Genomic DNA, 14,838 nt, shown 5'->3' with positions numbered 1-14,838 from the left:
TCCAAAGGTCTCAGCAATGAACAAATAAAAGGTTCAAATCATTAAAGAATGTTGAATATTTAGAGATCCTTCAATGAATTGTGGAAATATTGGTGTTAAACTGTCTTGCCTTTATCCCAAATAAAAGATAAAGGGTTTTCTATGCTAAACCAACAATGTTTAAACTCAGTTCATAGATGTTTGCAGTGGGTTAAAGGTAGCATCCCTAAGAAGGCAATAAAAATATCAATGTTTTGTGAACAATACAGCAGTATTTGTTGGTACAACATTTAGAAAAATGCTCTGATTAGCTTTTTTGCTCTGATTTGGCAGTGTGGAGTGTGTCTCCACCTTGTGGTAAATGTCCAATAACGCATGTACATGATGAGGGTTTGAGATTTAGACCAACTCATAACTACCCATACAGAAAACTTTGTTAATCTCTGGACCTTCTGACTGTATAGAACAAACAATAATCATTAAAAAACTGTTAACACAAATTAGTCCCACTTTTAAGTCTTTACTGACAAAAGTCTTGAGTTTTAGAATTATTAAAAGTCATCTTCAGCAATATGTCTAAAGGATTTCTGAACCATTTCCAACCTTTTCTTTGAACTTTAGCTGCTTGTTAACTGATTTTTAATACAGTACTTTACCATCTGTTACACTGAGAGGTGTAGTGTGGATGGAAAGAAATCAGCAAACTTGGCTGTGCAATAAACAAAGCTGGTTTATTAGGCCTCCAGCATCATAGCACAGTTCCAAATGGCAGCTTTCCCATCAGTCAGTCTCTGCTACAGCCAGTAGTCCACCTATATACTGGTTATTCCCACCTTCTCAATTTACCACCAGCCAATCAAACATCCATCACAGCTCCTTCTAAAAAAGAACTGGATTTGAGGCGGGCCTCTTCCTTACCAGGGTTCCAAGATGGCCACTACAAGGACACACCCAACAGGTAACAAATATTTCACAGACAAAGGATCATATACTGTATATACATTCTAGAATTCAAACATTACAGAAAACCTTATGGCTTCGTAACACCATCTTTAAAGAATATTATAATGTTTTCTGATGTTTCAAGCGATAATACACTCCTGAAGTCAGCAGCATCCGCAGGACTCAGGAAAACTTGACTGCGTCCTGAGGAGGTAATTCAGCCATTTGATTCATGTGTGTTAGACCAAGGGACACACTCAAGGCCTGGATTTGAAGACCCCTGATTTAAAGCAGGCAGGGCAGTGTGCTTTATGGACCAGGGTAGGGAAACACTGTTTTAACCAAGAAATAAATTCAAACAGAATTTATTTATCTCAGAAATAAATTCAAACAGAATTTATTATTATAAACAAATAATATTATAAATTATTATAAACAAATAATACTCACTATTTTTTGGGATATCCTCTAAGAGCTGTGTCCTGGGCAGCGAGCCAAATGGCTGCTATCAAAAGGTGCCACCATTTGGGATGACTCTGCTAGCTTCCTTTTCATGGCTTAAAAGCTTCAATTTAAAATTATATATATATATATATATATATATATATATATATATATATATATATTTTTTTTTTTTTTTTTTTTTTTTTTTCAATTAGAAAGATTTTATTTTTTGTCTTTTTTTTTTTTTTTTTTTTTTTACAGCTGATAGGTATAAATAAGACAAATATTGAATTACTGAAAGAGGAATGTTACTTTGAGTCTATTTACAGAACTCCATTTCCCATGATGCAGAGTAAATTTTTTGACGGAAATGACGTCTAGCGTCTTCCTTCTTTGTCAAGGGCACTGGAAACTGTATGAAACCTTGCAGCTGTAGTCTGCACGTGTGGCCGCAAACCAGCTTAATAAAGTATCTGAAGTAGAGATGGACGGGTTCGGGTCAGACTTCTCAGCAGGAGGGTCCGGTGGTAAAATAGACGCCGGGACCATCATGGAGCAGGTTAAGGTCCAAATCGCGGTGGCTAACGCTCAGGAGCTCCTGCAGGTAAACCAATGGATCTTTGATGCTAAGCTAACAAGATACAGTTAAGCTGTGTGTTACGTGTGATTGCCACTGCAAATATAGTTTGATACAGCCGATAATTTGTCAGCTAGTATAGAAAAGAATGTTTTAAAATAATCACTGGTTTTAATACAAGTTTGCTTGTGTTACCCACTCCGAATGCCTGTAAAGTGTTACAATGACCACTGTTTTTATGCTTCAGAGAATGACTGATAAATGCTTCAAGAAGTGTATAGGAAAGCCTGGAAGCTCATTGGACAATTCTGAACAGGTATGAGTTTTAGAGATGGCCAAAGTTTTCTTTATTACAGCCCTCACCGACTCAGAAGTTTGTATGAACTTTTTGTATGTTTTTTTTTTGTTTCGTTTAGATGATGTAGTTATGATCGCGATGTAACCGTGTAATATCTGCCATGTGCCTTTGGTTATTTCTATATCTGCTCTGCTTATGCAAGCTAACCAAGCTGATAGGGGGACCGCAAGAGCATAGAAATTATCTCAAAGCGTCAAATTTGTAGTTGATGTTTAAGGTTCATTAAACTAATCCTTATGAATATCACATTTTAATAAGTATTTTTTTTAATTAAACATTTAGAAGGATTTTAAAGAAGTTGCAAATGTAACTATACATTACATAAAATAATGTAATGTGTAATTATGTACTACGTGTAGTAATCACATACTGTGTCTTATTTTCAATACACATTGTAACAATAAGTTAATCCATTAATTGATTAATCACTGACTCCTGACATTACACTGAAACGTTCAATTTCAGACATGACCGTCGGACAAAAGAAATCCGAGAAATAAACCTGATCTGAACAATTCATTTGATACATAATAATGCAATAATTAAAAGTTGAGCTTTTTTTTTCTTTGTCATAACAACTAGTGCTGCACAATATTTCAAATAGCAACCTTCTTTGCAATATATGTCTGTCAAAGGAATTCAATATTGATAACAATAAATCTAAGGGCTTTCTTTGCCCTTTAAAAACAGAACTTAAACATCTCTCTTACAAGATGCTGCACCTGTTTTCTTTCTTTTTTCCCCTCTCAGAAATGCATCGCCATGTGCATGGACAGATATATGGACGCCTGGAACACCGTGTCCCGAACATACAACTCCAGGCTGCAGAGAGAACGAGCTCGAATGTGAAAGAACTTCAAAACACGCTACCTCCTTCTCTTTGTCGGGTCGCTGCTGCTAGAATGAGGACCAGCACAGTGCCGCACTGGAGCAGGTGTACAACGTCAGCAGCACAACACCCCCTCGTCTGTCACTATCATAGACAGATGAGGCCTGTGGACACTGACCCGTAACAGAATCCTTGTGGACATCTTTATTTTTACTTTTGAGGAAAAGTTTGCCAATATAGTTTAATTATTCCTGTTATATGTAATAAATGCAGTAACAGATGGTGCAAAGGTTGTTGTTTAACTGGAAAAATGATCGGACTGGACAGAAACACATTACATGCTAACAAGGGTACATTGAAGAAAAAACAGAAGAAAATGAAGCCACACTGGTGAAGCCTGCAGATAGACCCTGTAAAACCCTGTTAAATCCCCTCCTAGAACTTATGCATTTACACTCTATAAATCACAAATGCCACTCAATATCTATGCATCTTTTTAATTGATTTCCCCTCTAGTTATGCATTTTGCCTGCAGCTACATCCTCCTCAGACGCTCACAAATCTGGCTTAGACTAAGTTGGCTGACAGTTGATGTGTTAATGTTATTGGATAAAGCTTGCTAACTCCTTCAGCCTGCAGGTGGAGAGGATTTCACCTGGAATCCTGTCTCAGAATGCCACTGGGGCTCTGAGCCAAAACATAAACAAGCAAAACTTTTTACCTAATTATAATAAACATAATGTGGTCCTGTTGGCAACATTAACTGTAACTTTAAAGTCTCACAACTGACATTCACAGCCCTCCATCCAGCCTATATCAAGCTACAGCTGAAGAACAAAACTGTTTTGTCTGACATGTTTCCTATGTGTTACTCTAGCTGCTGCCCTTCCACAGTGGTGGGCTTGTTTCAGCCGGGCTCTGCTTCACACAGTCAGGATACAGCACTGTTCTCAGCTCTGTGTGTGTAGCTGCTCAGGCATACAGGGAAGTACAACCCACCTGCATAGTTTGAGTGAGAGAAGCCTGTAAGCACCGACTGCAGAGGAATTGTGTGCAAAAAGAAATTATTTTAATTGAAAAAAAAAAAGAATAAATCTGGTTAATCAGAAACTTCTCTGTGTGTCTCATCAAGTATGATTGAAAGAACACTACAAGTTTCATTTATAAAGCTCAAGTTAGTCTAAGTAGATTTTACACACACTTTCCCAAGAAAACCCATCTTGTCTTAAAAATATGACATTGAATTTCTAAAGAAAAATAAATGAACCTATAAGAACAGTACACAGTTTATCAACAGCATTGAACACCAGCTGAATGTTTGTGCACCCCAGATCTTTCTAACAACCTCAGATAAATTTGCTAGCTTAGCTGGGATAGATGAGTAAAAAGCCTGTAGCATCTTAATCTCACTGAAAACTTTAAAAATCCAACCTTTTTTTAAAAAATAAATTACCTCTAAAGATGAGGTACAGAGGCAATCATATTTAAGAAATGAGTAAGAACTATAATATTACTGCACATCCCATTGTTGCACAATCAGGTTGCAATCCAAATTTGGAGGCCATATAAAATTGTTTTTTGTGCCATACCTGAGACATTAATATTGTGTAGAAAGGTGCAACTTTGCAGGAATTCAGAACATCCCTATAAATGTCAGGATGCAGGGATCGCCAGCATCATGCAGCACTGCAATAAGCAGATCCATGCTGATCAGTGGTTTTTAATGCTGAGGCTGGTCAGTGTACTCTCAGACGGTATAAAAATAAAAGAAACAGCACCCTTACCAGTATTCATACCTACCAGGAAAATAAATAAGTGTAATAAATAATTTTAATCATGCAACTGTTGGTAGTGAGTTACCCATAGCTGATGATTGTTTCATCAGTACATGTTGAATGGTCCAGGTTAGGCTATTGCACAGTGTTGCAAACAGCACCAATGACACATAGGTCAGGGTTTTGTTAAATGAGGGAATGTTTATCTGGCTTTTGGCATGACTTTAGTCCTTGTACAGTATGGGAATGTGGAGAAGAAGTACCAGTAAAATCCTCTGTTTCCACAAGTTTTTCTCTACAGACAGTTTTTTTCCTCCCTCATCAAAAAGGTAGGTGTGTTGATATCCATTTCCTGACAGAGGTCACCCGAGTATAAACCCCTGGAAAACCAGTTCGTCCACATCCGTGTCCCCAGCTGGTCACACCAGCGATAAACCACGGGCCAGAGTGATGGCGGCACGTCAACGGCCCACCAGAATCCCCCTGAAAACATCAAGAGTTTGGTTATTTAAACCAAAATACAAATGGCCTCATTTTTAGGTCTCTGGCAAATAAAAGGGGAACTTTGGGCTATTTATGGCACCTGACTGCAACTTACAGGTGATATAATGGACATTTGGAAAAACTAGAGCAATATAAATTTTGTTAACATTTTAAATTCTATTTTTTTTCACTTGAAAAATATATATACAAGAAGTATATGTTTTTAGTAACCACATTTTTAGCTTTTGTTTTCATTTTAAACTAAATATCCTTTAACATTTGATCAAACCAGACTTTGAGTCACCCTTTATTTAAAGTTGATAAAATACAGCAAAAATGTTTTTTGGAGAGAGATTAAAGCAAACTCTAAAACCAAAGAAATAGAAAGCAATCAACTATTATTTTTTTCTATGTTTTAAAAAAGCAAATACCTGAAACTTCTTTTTTGCCTCAGCTCCATCTACTATAGGTACAAATAATTTTTTCTAAAAATGTACACTATTTTTTTGGTTTTAGTAAAAAAAACATACAGGTTTAGTTAATTTTTGAGCAAGAATAAAATAATATCAAAAATACAGCTCTGGAAAAAAATTACGAGACCGCTGCACTGAACCCCCATTGAAAACCTCAGTTATTCCACCAAATATTGATTTCTGAACTCTTCTTGAACTAAAACATTAGTATTGTTGTTTCTAAATGATTATGAACTTGTCTTCTTTGCATTATTTGAGGCCTGAAAGAGCTGCATCTTTTTCCTTATTTTGACCATTTTTCATTTTCTGCAAATAAATACTAAATTTTTTCTTGGAATTTCAGATACATGTTGTCAGTAGTTTATAGAATAAAAGAACAATGTTCATTTTACTCAAACATATATCTATAGGGAGTAAAATCAGAGAAACCCTGATCATTTTAAGTCATCTCAATTTTTTCCAGAGCTGTTTAATTAACATAACATAATTAAAAATGAAATTATGTGACCAGGTGCTTTGACTAAGGCAGGAAACATTCCTGCCTTAGTCTTTTTGTTTTTTTGTTTTTATCAAAGGACAATTAAACAAGGTTAGATGTGCCTAAGATAATTCAAAAAAGTCAACTTTTACCACATTCTTCTTTCTTCTCTAATGTCTTGCGACTTCATTCTGCCATATTTGGGTTTCCACAGTCCTAGAAACCTTTAAGGTATGAAGGGAGAGCTTCACTTTGCTCTCACTGAACTACTCAACCACTGTTTAAAAAATGGCCCAACTTTCCAGAACCCCTCAGAGCTTCCTGTTACTGCCCACAAACTGCCAAGAGTGGACCACCCAGAAGCTTGGCATAAAAACAGGCACAGATATGTTTCTTTTTAAAATGATATTGCATGGTGTTTCTTACCAGGCAGGTGTCCCGTCCTCCCGCCATGAATCCGGCACACATCATGCTGGGAGTCAGCACGTTGCCATATGACAGCTGACAGTCTTCCTGATCAATGATGTTCACGGCAGCTTTCTGCAGCAGGTTGGTCAGAGAGCCTGGGGGAAGTAATTATCCTTAATGCATCAATATTATTAAAAAATGGTACAAAAACTTCAATGTAGCAAATATAATGGTATTTTGTAGAATAATGAATAGAAATTTCATAAAGAAATACATTGTGAAAAGTGTTTTATACACAGTCATATTCAATAAATTAGGAGGTGTGTTCTGGTGAGGCTCATTTGTCAGATTAAAAGTGTCTTTTGAGAATTGACAACCTTTATTAAGGCTATCTGTCTGTATTAAAAATGTTTTTCCTTTTTATTGGTTTTATGTAATATTTTAATTTTAAATGATATGCTTTTGTTAATTGTGTGGAAAGTAATTAACCAAATTAATGGCTTTCAAACATTCAATCGTGTTTAATTAGTTCATATAATGCATTATTCAATAATATTCTAATTTACTGAATCTGGGGAACAACTGTTGTTTTTTCAATGTAAAAAAAATATAGAAGTTTTTCAGCACTCCTAGGGAAGTGTAAAGAAAACATTAAAAAAAAATTACTCTTTTGTTTCAGTTCATGAAATTTTAGAAACATTAAACTTTTGATTCAGATATTTAATAAAAAGGGTGAAAATGCCACTAATATTTAATAATAAAAATTAGCAAAATATTCAAACGTTTTATCCAATTCATCAAATGGAACATGAGTGAAATTATTTCCGGTTTTAATGATTATTGTGACAAAATTTCATATGCTTAGTAATACCTACTTAAGGTGAGATTACCTCTAAAAATCATACATAACCACAATATTTATCATAATATATATAATTTGGACATACGTAACCTTAAATTGTGCTGAGGTGCTTCAAACACCTAATCAGCAATGTTGATAGTCATTGCTGATTATTTCAAACTCTTGAGGATAGTTTTCGGTGTTAAAGGTGGCATTACCAGGTATAATTTTAATGTGGGAATTACCTTTTGACATAGGGTCAGTTTGGTTTAGATTGATTTTCTTTTCGGATAATAGTAAAAATAATAATTTTTATGGATATGCAGGAATTATTTTATATTAAAATTTGTTTGGTTATCAAAAACATGTAACATAAAAAAGTTTTGTGTGACTCTCACCTCCTTCCTTCATGGATCCCCAGCCTGTGATGTAGCACTCTGAGTTCTCCAGGAAGAGATGCGCCGGCGAGGGAAGACACACCAGCTGGATGGTGTAGGACACCGGGGCCGGGACTGCCAGCTCCACCAGAGCCACATCATGGTCCATGTTGGTGCCATTGAAAGCTGGGTGGATGATCACTCTCTGTATGGGAATAACCAACGCGCCTAACCCAGACCGCAGCACAGACCCGAGGCTTACAGCCCACTCAGTGGGGCTAGAATCACTATGGATGAAAACCATGTAATAAAACTGTAAGTTGAGGCATGTTATTATGATTAAAACATGTTTATTTTATTGGAGATATTTGTACCTGTTAAAACAGTGTGCAGCAGTCAGTAACCACTTCTTGTGAATGAGCGTGGTGCCACAGCGATGTTGTTTCTGGTACTGCAGACTGCCAGTCCACGGCCACTCTCCCCGCCGAGCCGTGACTCCACCTATGATCCGCTGAACGCCCAGCGCAGGACGAACACCACAGTCTGGAGCAAAGACACAGCTCAAGTACCAAGTTGTCGAAACCCAACATTCACTGTGTTTTAAGCCCATAAACATTACCACAGTTTTTCTCGTCGGCTTCATTGGGGCAGTCGGGGATTCTGTCACACTCCGGGTTGACTTTACTGATGCACAAACTGGAGCCACATTGGAAGTTCTCACTGCAGTTTGTGGCTGGAATACATAACAGTATTAATGTCATGGGCATGGGGTTATTTGTAATAAGAAATAAATTCCCAGTTTTGACGGCCACATTACCAGGTTGAGGGACTCCAGCAGGTTCATCCATTGCCATGCTCTGAGGCACTGGGAGGCTCCCAGAGGACTTACTGGTCAATGGGGCTGGTATTGTTGGACCAGGCTTTACTTGGTCATTGACCAAAGCTGGATCTGTGTATTTTAAAATAAAGTTTCTGAGCTTGGTGACGCGGGCATAAACTCCAGGCCTGTTGACCTGGGCACAACCCACACCCCAGCTCACCACCCCGGCCAGAAAGAACCTCCCGGGTCCGCCCTCGCACACAAGGGGCCCTCCAGAGTCACCCTGCAGGTCAGACACATGGACATGGGTTTAACTGAAGGAATCCTGCCAGAAGTTTGTCTAACTAAGCCACAAAATCTTAAATTAAAATTCCTGAATCTTATAACGTTTTCTTTACAGAGGCTAATAGCCATTGTTAGCCTCTGTAGTTATTAGCCACAGTGTTCTTATACAGGACAATTTCCTATAAAACTTGTCCTTATTAAGATAGCAGATAATCACAACAACTCTACCCATAGGATTTATTTATTTATTTATTTTTATTTTTTATTTTTCCCCTCCAGGGGGTCTTTTGTGGGCTCTAGTGTCCCTTATATGACAGGAAACGGGGAAGGAGAGGGGGGAAGACATGTGGCAAATATCGTCGGGTCCGGGAGTCGAACCCGCGACAGCCACGTCGAGGACTGAAGGCCTCCAAATATGGGTCGCGCTAACCCCTACACCACCACGGCACGCCCCATAGGATTTATTTTAGGAATGAATCACCTTTGACATAAGAGATCTCCAATAAATGCTGCAGGACAAAATTTGAAAATTATAAACTCCACCTTATGTGAGCTTCCACTGACCTGACAGGAGTCCACCTTCCCCTGCAGGAATCCAGCACACATCATTTTGTGAGTAATAGCACCTCTGTACACAGATGACTGATTGCACGCCTTGGAGTCTATGATCTTAACCAACGCTTTCTGCAGCGTGTTAGGGACATGTGCTGAACAACAGAAGAAGAACACAGTGCAAATCAATACGTGACTTGGTAAAGTCATAGAGAATTTGCAAATAAGCTTCTATTTTTAATTAGTGTGTGCATGGGAGAAATAAATGCAGGCCAAAAAAAACAATACTTATTGAAGGAACACTGATGTCACAAGGCAATATTTAGGACAACATGTTGCTATAAACATAAATCTAATATTAATGTTAGTTGTGTTCTGTTTTAAATTATGGATTTGATGGAATAAAGTGTTTGCATGCGCAAACTCACTGCTAAACTGCTGCAGAGCGCCCCACCCAGACACAATGCAGCTCTGACCGGGCTCAAAGACGTGGGACGGAGGGGGAATGCAGACAGGCTGGATGTAGGAGTTGAAGGTGAGGGGCGTCTCCAGCTCCAGGACAGTCACATCGTTGTTGCTGGTCATGGGTTCGTATTCAGGATTGACAATTATCGACTTGATGTTAATAGTTTTTGACTCGGCCTCTATGCCGTTGGCCAGCTTGGCTCCAACCAGTGCTGTCCATTCACTGGGATTGTTGGCACTGAAATGAGAAAAGATACAAGCCTTGGAAAATGTTCAAGATGGATAAATATAAAATAAATAATCACATACAAGTAAAATACCCTTCAAAGCAGTGTGCTGCACTGATGATCCAGCGCTCATTGATGATGGAGGCTCCACATGTGTGCCTCCAGTGGTACCTCAGACTGACCTGCCAGGGCAGCTCGCCTTGGCGGGCGTCCTCACCACCAACTATCCGACTCCCCATTGCCGGGCGTAAGCCGCAGTCTGTTCAGGATCAACATCAATACAGAGGAGATCTGTATTTGTAATGTGTGCTGGGTTTTCTGCAAACTGTGTCTGCTTGATATTGACATTGAGTGTAGCAAACACTTGTACTCTGAAGCTGCTTACCACAGCGAGCCTCATCAGATGCATCTGCACAGTCGGGGATGAAGTCACACGCGGGGTTTTTTTTGGCAATACATTCCCCGTTTTCACAAGTGTAAGCATTTTCTGGACACCTTGCTGAAAATCCCACATGCAAGAGAAGGGAATTAGATGAGGGTGGGAGAGAGTGACTTTGGGCAATAAAATATTTTAAAAGGAATCCTGAAATTGTAAGAGAAGAAGCAGAAGAAGTTGCCTGTTAAGGTATTCATATTGTTAAAGTATTCATATCTCTTGATCTTTTTCACATTTTATTTTGTTACAACCACAAAATCAAATGTTTTTAATCAGGGTTTAAAGGAGTAAATATTATGAATGGTTTTCCAAAAAGTATGCACATAAGAATCTAAGAAAGTGAGGAGTTCATTTGCATTCAGCCTTCCAGAATCAATACTTCATAGTACAGACTTATGCTGCAGTTACAGCTGCAGGCTTTATGGGACTGGTGTATAACAACTTTCCACATCTACAGATGTAAATCTGAGCCCATTCTTTTACCAGACTGTCAATTTAGTGTTACAGTTGTGCCAGGCAATGAACATTACTCTGACTTAAACTTCTTCACCATAGGATCTTCATTTTCCTGTCTGTTAACTGATGTAACTTTTCTGAGTTTTTTCTGTATCATTTCACTTCCACTTCATAACTGTACACCGGGTCCTTTATCACATAAAATCCTTCCAAAATTATGAAGGTTTGTGGTTGTGTCCCATGACAAAATGTAAAAAGTTAAATTGGTATGAATGAAGCTTATACAGGCACCACAGACTTAATGTATTTTAAATCCAAGTTTTTGGATTAAATAAAAAATCTTCAACATAAATTAAAACAGAATATTTCAAAAATTCAGAGATTTTGAAGCTAGAAAAACAAAAAAACGTAATAACTCACCTATCATCTCATCTCCAATTACATAAAACGACTTCCCACTGGCTCCTGTTGGAAATTAAACATTTAGCTCTGATATCCCTATTTCTCTCACTTGCTCATTATCATCATCATCAAGATGATAGTTACCCAATAAGACAATAGCGCTGATCTGTCCAAACCCAGGCACCTCTAGTGGTTTCCCATGCAACACCGAGCTGAGCCCTGCGCTCAGCAGGTCTTGAACAAAGTTTTCTGAATACTGCTGGATTTTGGATACCCTGAAGAACAGTCTTAATGTTGCCATCACATCACCATGTATGCTACTGTAAAAGAGTAAGCACACTTCAGTGTGTTATCTTAGACAGTTTCTCTTGGTTAAACTACCTTTTTTACTTACCCAAACGCAATAATGCTGCAGCCATAATAATGTTTTGATATCAATGAGGCAGTGAAGATATCTTTAACCTGAAATAGCAAAATAAATTACAATATTATCCTTCTGCATAAATGTTTCAGATTGTACCATATGATATTTCAGCCCTCACTTTGGACTTTAAAGCTGAGGAAAGTATTATAGAGAAACCAGAGTTTCCATCCTCCAGATCAGGACTGTACTTGAGTCCCTTCAGCTCCACGGTTTCCAAGAAATCATGCGGTTCCTCCAGCAGGTATGCTGCCAGCGAAAGAGGGGAAATGTTAGCTTTCAATTAAAACAAAAGAAGCATAGGAAACAGCAGATTCTTATCACCATTAAAAGACTTTACATATTTGGATGCACAAAGTCATCATTATAAAGTCATGTCAAAAAAAAAAAAGAAAAATAGGACACCCCACAACAACCTGCATGCGTTTCTAAAGAAAAGATGGGAACTTTAACAATGTTCTGTGAAATAAAACCAACTTCTTGTAGTTATAAATTAGGGCACGACTACATTTGCAATGAGTAGTTCACATGATGAGCTCAGCTGATGCGTAGTTCCACAAGGTGTTTGCTAATTGCAGCTGCCACTAGTCTGAAGGAGCTGAAAGGGGAAGTGGATGGGGAGGGGGCTCTGTGAGGCAGAAGCTTGGCTTGGAAAAGGTGGCGGTTTGTGAAAACAAGCATTTGCTGCAGCCCTGAATGGCTGCCACAGGAGACTCAATGATTTCTCATACATGCATGAAAGAATCAAAGCAACTTTCCAGGTATGCTTTTGAAGAGGAAATAACATTATAACTTGCTGTTGTATAACATAGTACTGGCCCCTTAATGGGGAATTCAATTTTTTTTTTACAACTATATAACTGGTGTCAAAGGAACAAAAAAAAAAACAACCACCATGTTTTGTAATTAATATAACTATAAAAACTCTTGTGACTCACCAATAGCGAGGCCTGCAAAGATGCCAACGATAAGGAAAAGGATGATGCAGACTGCAACAATGCCTTTATGACAGCCAGTGTTGGAGTGTCCACTGCCATCCTTACTGATGTCCATCTTGGACTCCCAGCTCCAGCCTCACATTCAACTGTCTTCACAGTGATGGGTGCATAGAGTGAACCGAGTCTAAGGATAAAACAGAATCACAGTAAAATAAACCAGACTAGAAGAGATTTCCATCAGCAGCCAAGACGCAGATGAGACAAAACGGAACTTTGTGACCTACATGTTTAATGCTGTTTAGTTGATGCTGCATTTCCGCCTGAACACACCATCCTCACAATAACACATGGTGTTAGTAGCATCATGCTATGGGGATGCTTTAGATCAGTACACAAGATGAAGGTGGACAAAGTTGATGGGAATAAAAGAGGGGACTAAATACAAGGTAATCCTGAAAGAAAATTTATAGGAGGCAGCAAAAGAGTCATGACTGGAGTATAGGCCCACCTTCCAGCAGGATAATAACCCTTAACATGCAGCCAAAGCAACAATGAACCGGTTAAGATCAATGTTTCTCAACCCTGGTCTTTGGAAGTTTCCTTCCTGCAACACACCTGACTTAAATAAAGGATTGATTAGCAGACTTCAGCAGCACTAGATGCATGCTGAGGCTCTTAAACATGAAAGACAGTGGGTTCAGAAACACTGGTTTAGATCAAAGCATATTCATGAGTTAGAATAGCCTACTCAAAGTCCAGACATTTATTTAAGAATATGTGAGTATTTACATTCTTCATTTAATCAGACCTAGCTTCAAAGGTTTTGCCAAGAATTTGTAGGGTGAAGGAATGAAGGAAGGAATGAAGGAAAAAAGTTTAATTAAACCCCACCCAGTAGGAAAAGCATTTCAAATCAAAAACTAGAGCTTTATTTTGTTTGATAAAAAGGTTAGATTTTAAATTGCAATGTGCGCCTTTCAAATAAACAGAGAATAATCTGAAACTTGAAGCTTAATTCTTAAACATCTTTTTGAAACGACTGATTGAAAAACAGGAAATCTCTTGAGAACAAACCACTAAGAAGTGCAGGCTGAGGGCTGAGTAAAGAATACCACAGAGGCCATGATGTTCACCAATAAATGGACCAGATGTTCCAAAACTGTTTTTTTCCTGAATGATGTCTTTCTACGCTCATTGACTGAATGAGGATCACCTTGAGCAACAATAAAAACAGCCAGGACTTTCTGCTGCCTGCAGCAGCCGCACTCACCTCTTTCTTCTGTCATTATTCTGCGAGGCGAAGACAAAGATGACCCACAGTTCTCTCAGGAACAGAGACACAGACGGAGGACAAGGGGGAATTGGGCCAAGCAGGTCCGCTATTTGTTGCCCCCGAGCTGGGGCTGGGTCAGGTCCTTATACCTCAGGAAACTCACCGTTTCTGTTTACTCTAACAGGTTCAATTCAGCCTCAGAAATCCCTGCTCAGCTCTCTGTCCATCTGTCCTGATCCTGTTTGGTCCCACCCAGGTGTACACAGCGGTTCCTCCTGTCACCTGTGATCTCCCATAGTTTGGAGGAAAATTTAAAATGCCCACTAAAGAGCGTTTAGTGGGCGCTCTATAATGTGGTAAATAACAAAAAGCAGGTATTTAGTATAGCTCCTTGCCTTCCTCCAACAGAGCAGCTTGTGCTCTATTGACACAGTGACTGAGCAGCAGAGGAGGAGCAAAGCCCGAAGGAATTTGGCCTTTTTATTCCACCATTTTTATTCATAGCTCCTGAAAACCCATCAGAGACTTGCAGAGGAATACAGCTTCTGTTAGCAGTACAAATTCCATTCAAACCGAGGCTCCTCTTTTAGAAAAAAAAC

General features: G+C 38.6%; 2 protein-coding genes across 2 annotated transcripts; one reads left to right on the top strand and one right to left on the bottom strand.

Moving 5' to 3' along the window:
- Nucleotides 1-1,737: 1,737 nt before the first annotated feature.
- Nucleotides 1,738-3,610, top strand: timm13 (translocase of inner mitochondrial membrane 13 homolog (yeast)). Its single transcript, XM_032573082.1, has 3 exons — nucleotides 1,738-1,969; nucleotides 2,190-2,258; nucleotides 3,051-3,610. Exons 1-3 carry the CDS (start codon nucleotides 1,850-1,852, stop codon nucleotides 3,147-3,149), a joined length of 288 nt encoding a protein of 95 aa, XP_032428973.1. The 5' UTR covers nucleotides 1,738-1,849; the 3' UTR covers nucleotides 3,150-3,610.
- A 373-nt stretch (nucleotides 3,611-3,983) lies between these two features.
- On the bottom strand, nucleotides 3,984-13,081 carry tmprss9 (transmembrane serine protease 9). The gene is made up of 12 exons (XM_032572293.1): nucleotides 12,967-13,081; nucleotides 12,128-12,277; nucleotides 10,699-10,812; nucleotides 10,407-10,572; nucleotides 10,050-10,324; nucleotides 9,634-9,776; nucleotides 8,782-9,067; nucleotides 8,584-8,697; nucleotides 8,339-8,507; nucleotides 7,986-8,251; nucleotides 6,765-6,901; nucleotides 3,984-5,387 (listed from the first exon to the last, which is right to left on the bottom strand). Exons 1-12 carry the CDS (start codon nucleotides 13,079-13,081, stop codon nucleotides 5,226-5,228), a joined length of 2,097 nt encoding a protein of 698 aa, XP_032428184.1. The 3' UTR covers nucleotides 3,984-5,225.
- Between the last annotated feature and the right edge of the window lie 1,757 nt (nucleotides 13,082-14,838).

Source organism: Xiphophorus hellerii, chromosome 9 (genome assembly GCF_003331165.1).
Source record: "Xiphophorus hellerii strain 12219 chromosome 9, Xiphophorus_hellerii-4.1, whole genome shotgun sequence".
Taxonomy (NCBI): domain Eukaryota; kingdom Metazoa; phylum Chordata; class Actinopteri; order Cyprinodontiformes; family Poeciliidae; genus Xiphophorus; species Xiphophorus hellerii.
The sequence above is the reverse complement of the archived record's forward strand: the minus strand, read 5'-3'. Positions and strand labels throughout refer to the sequence as shown.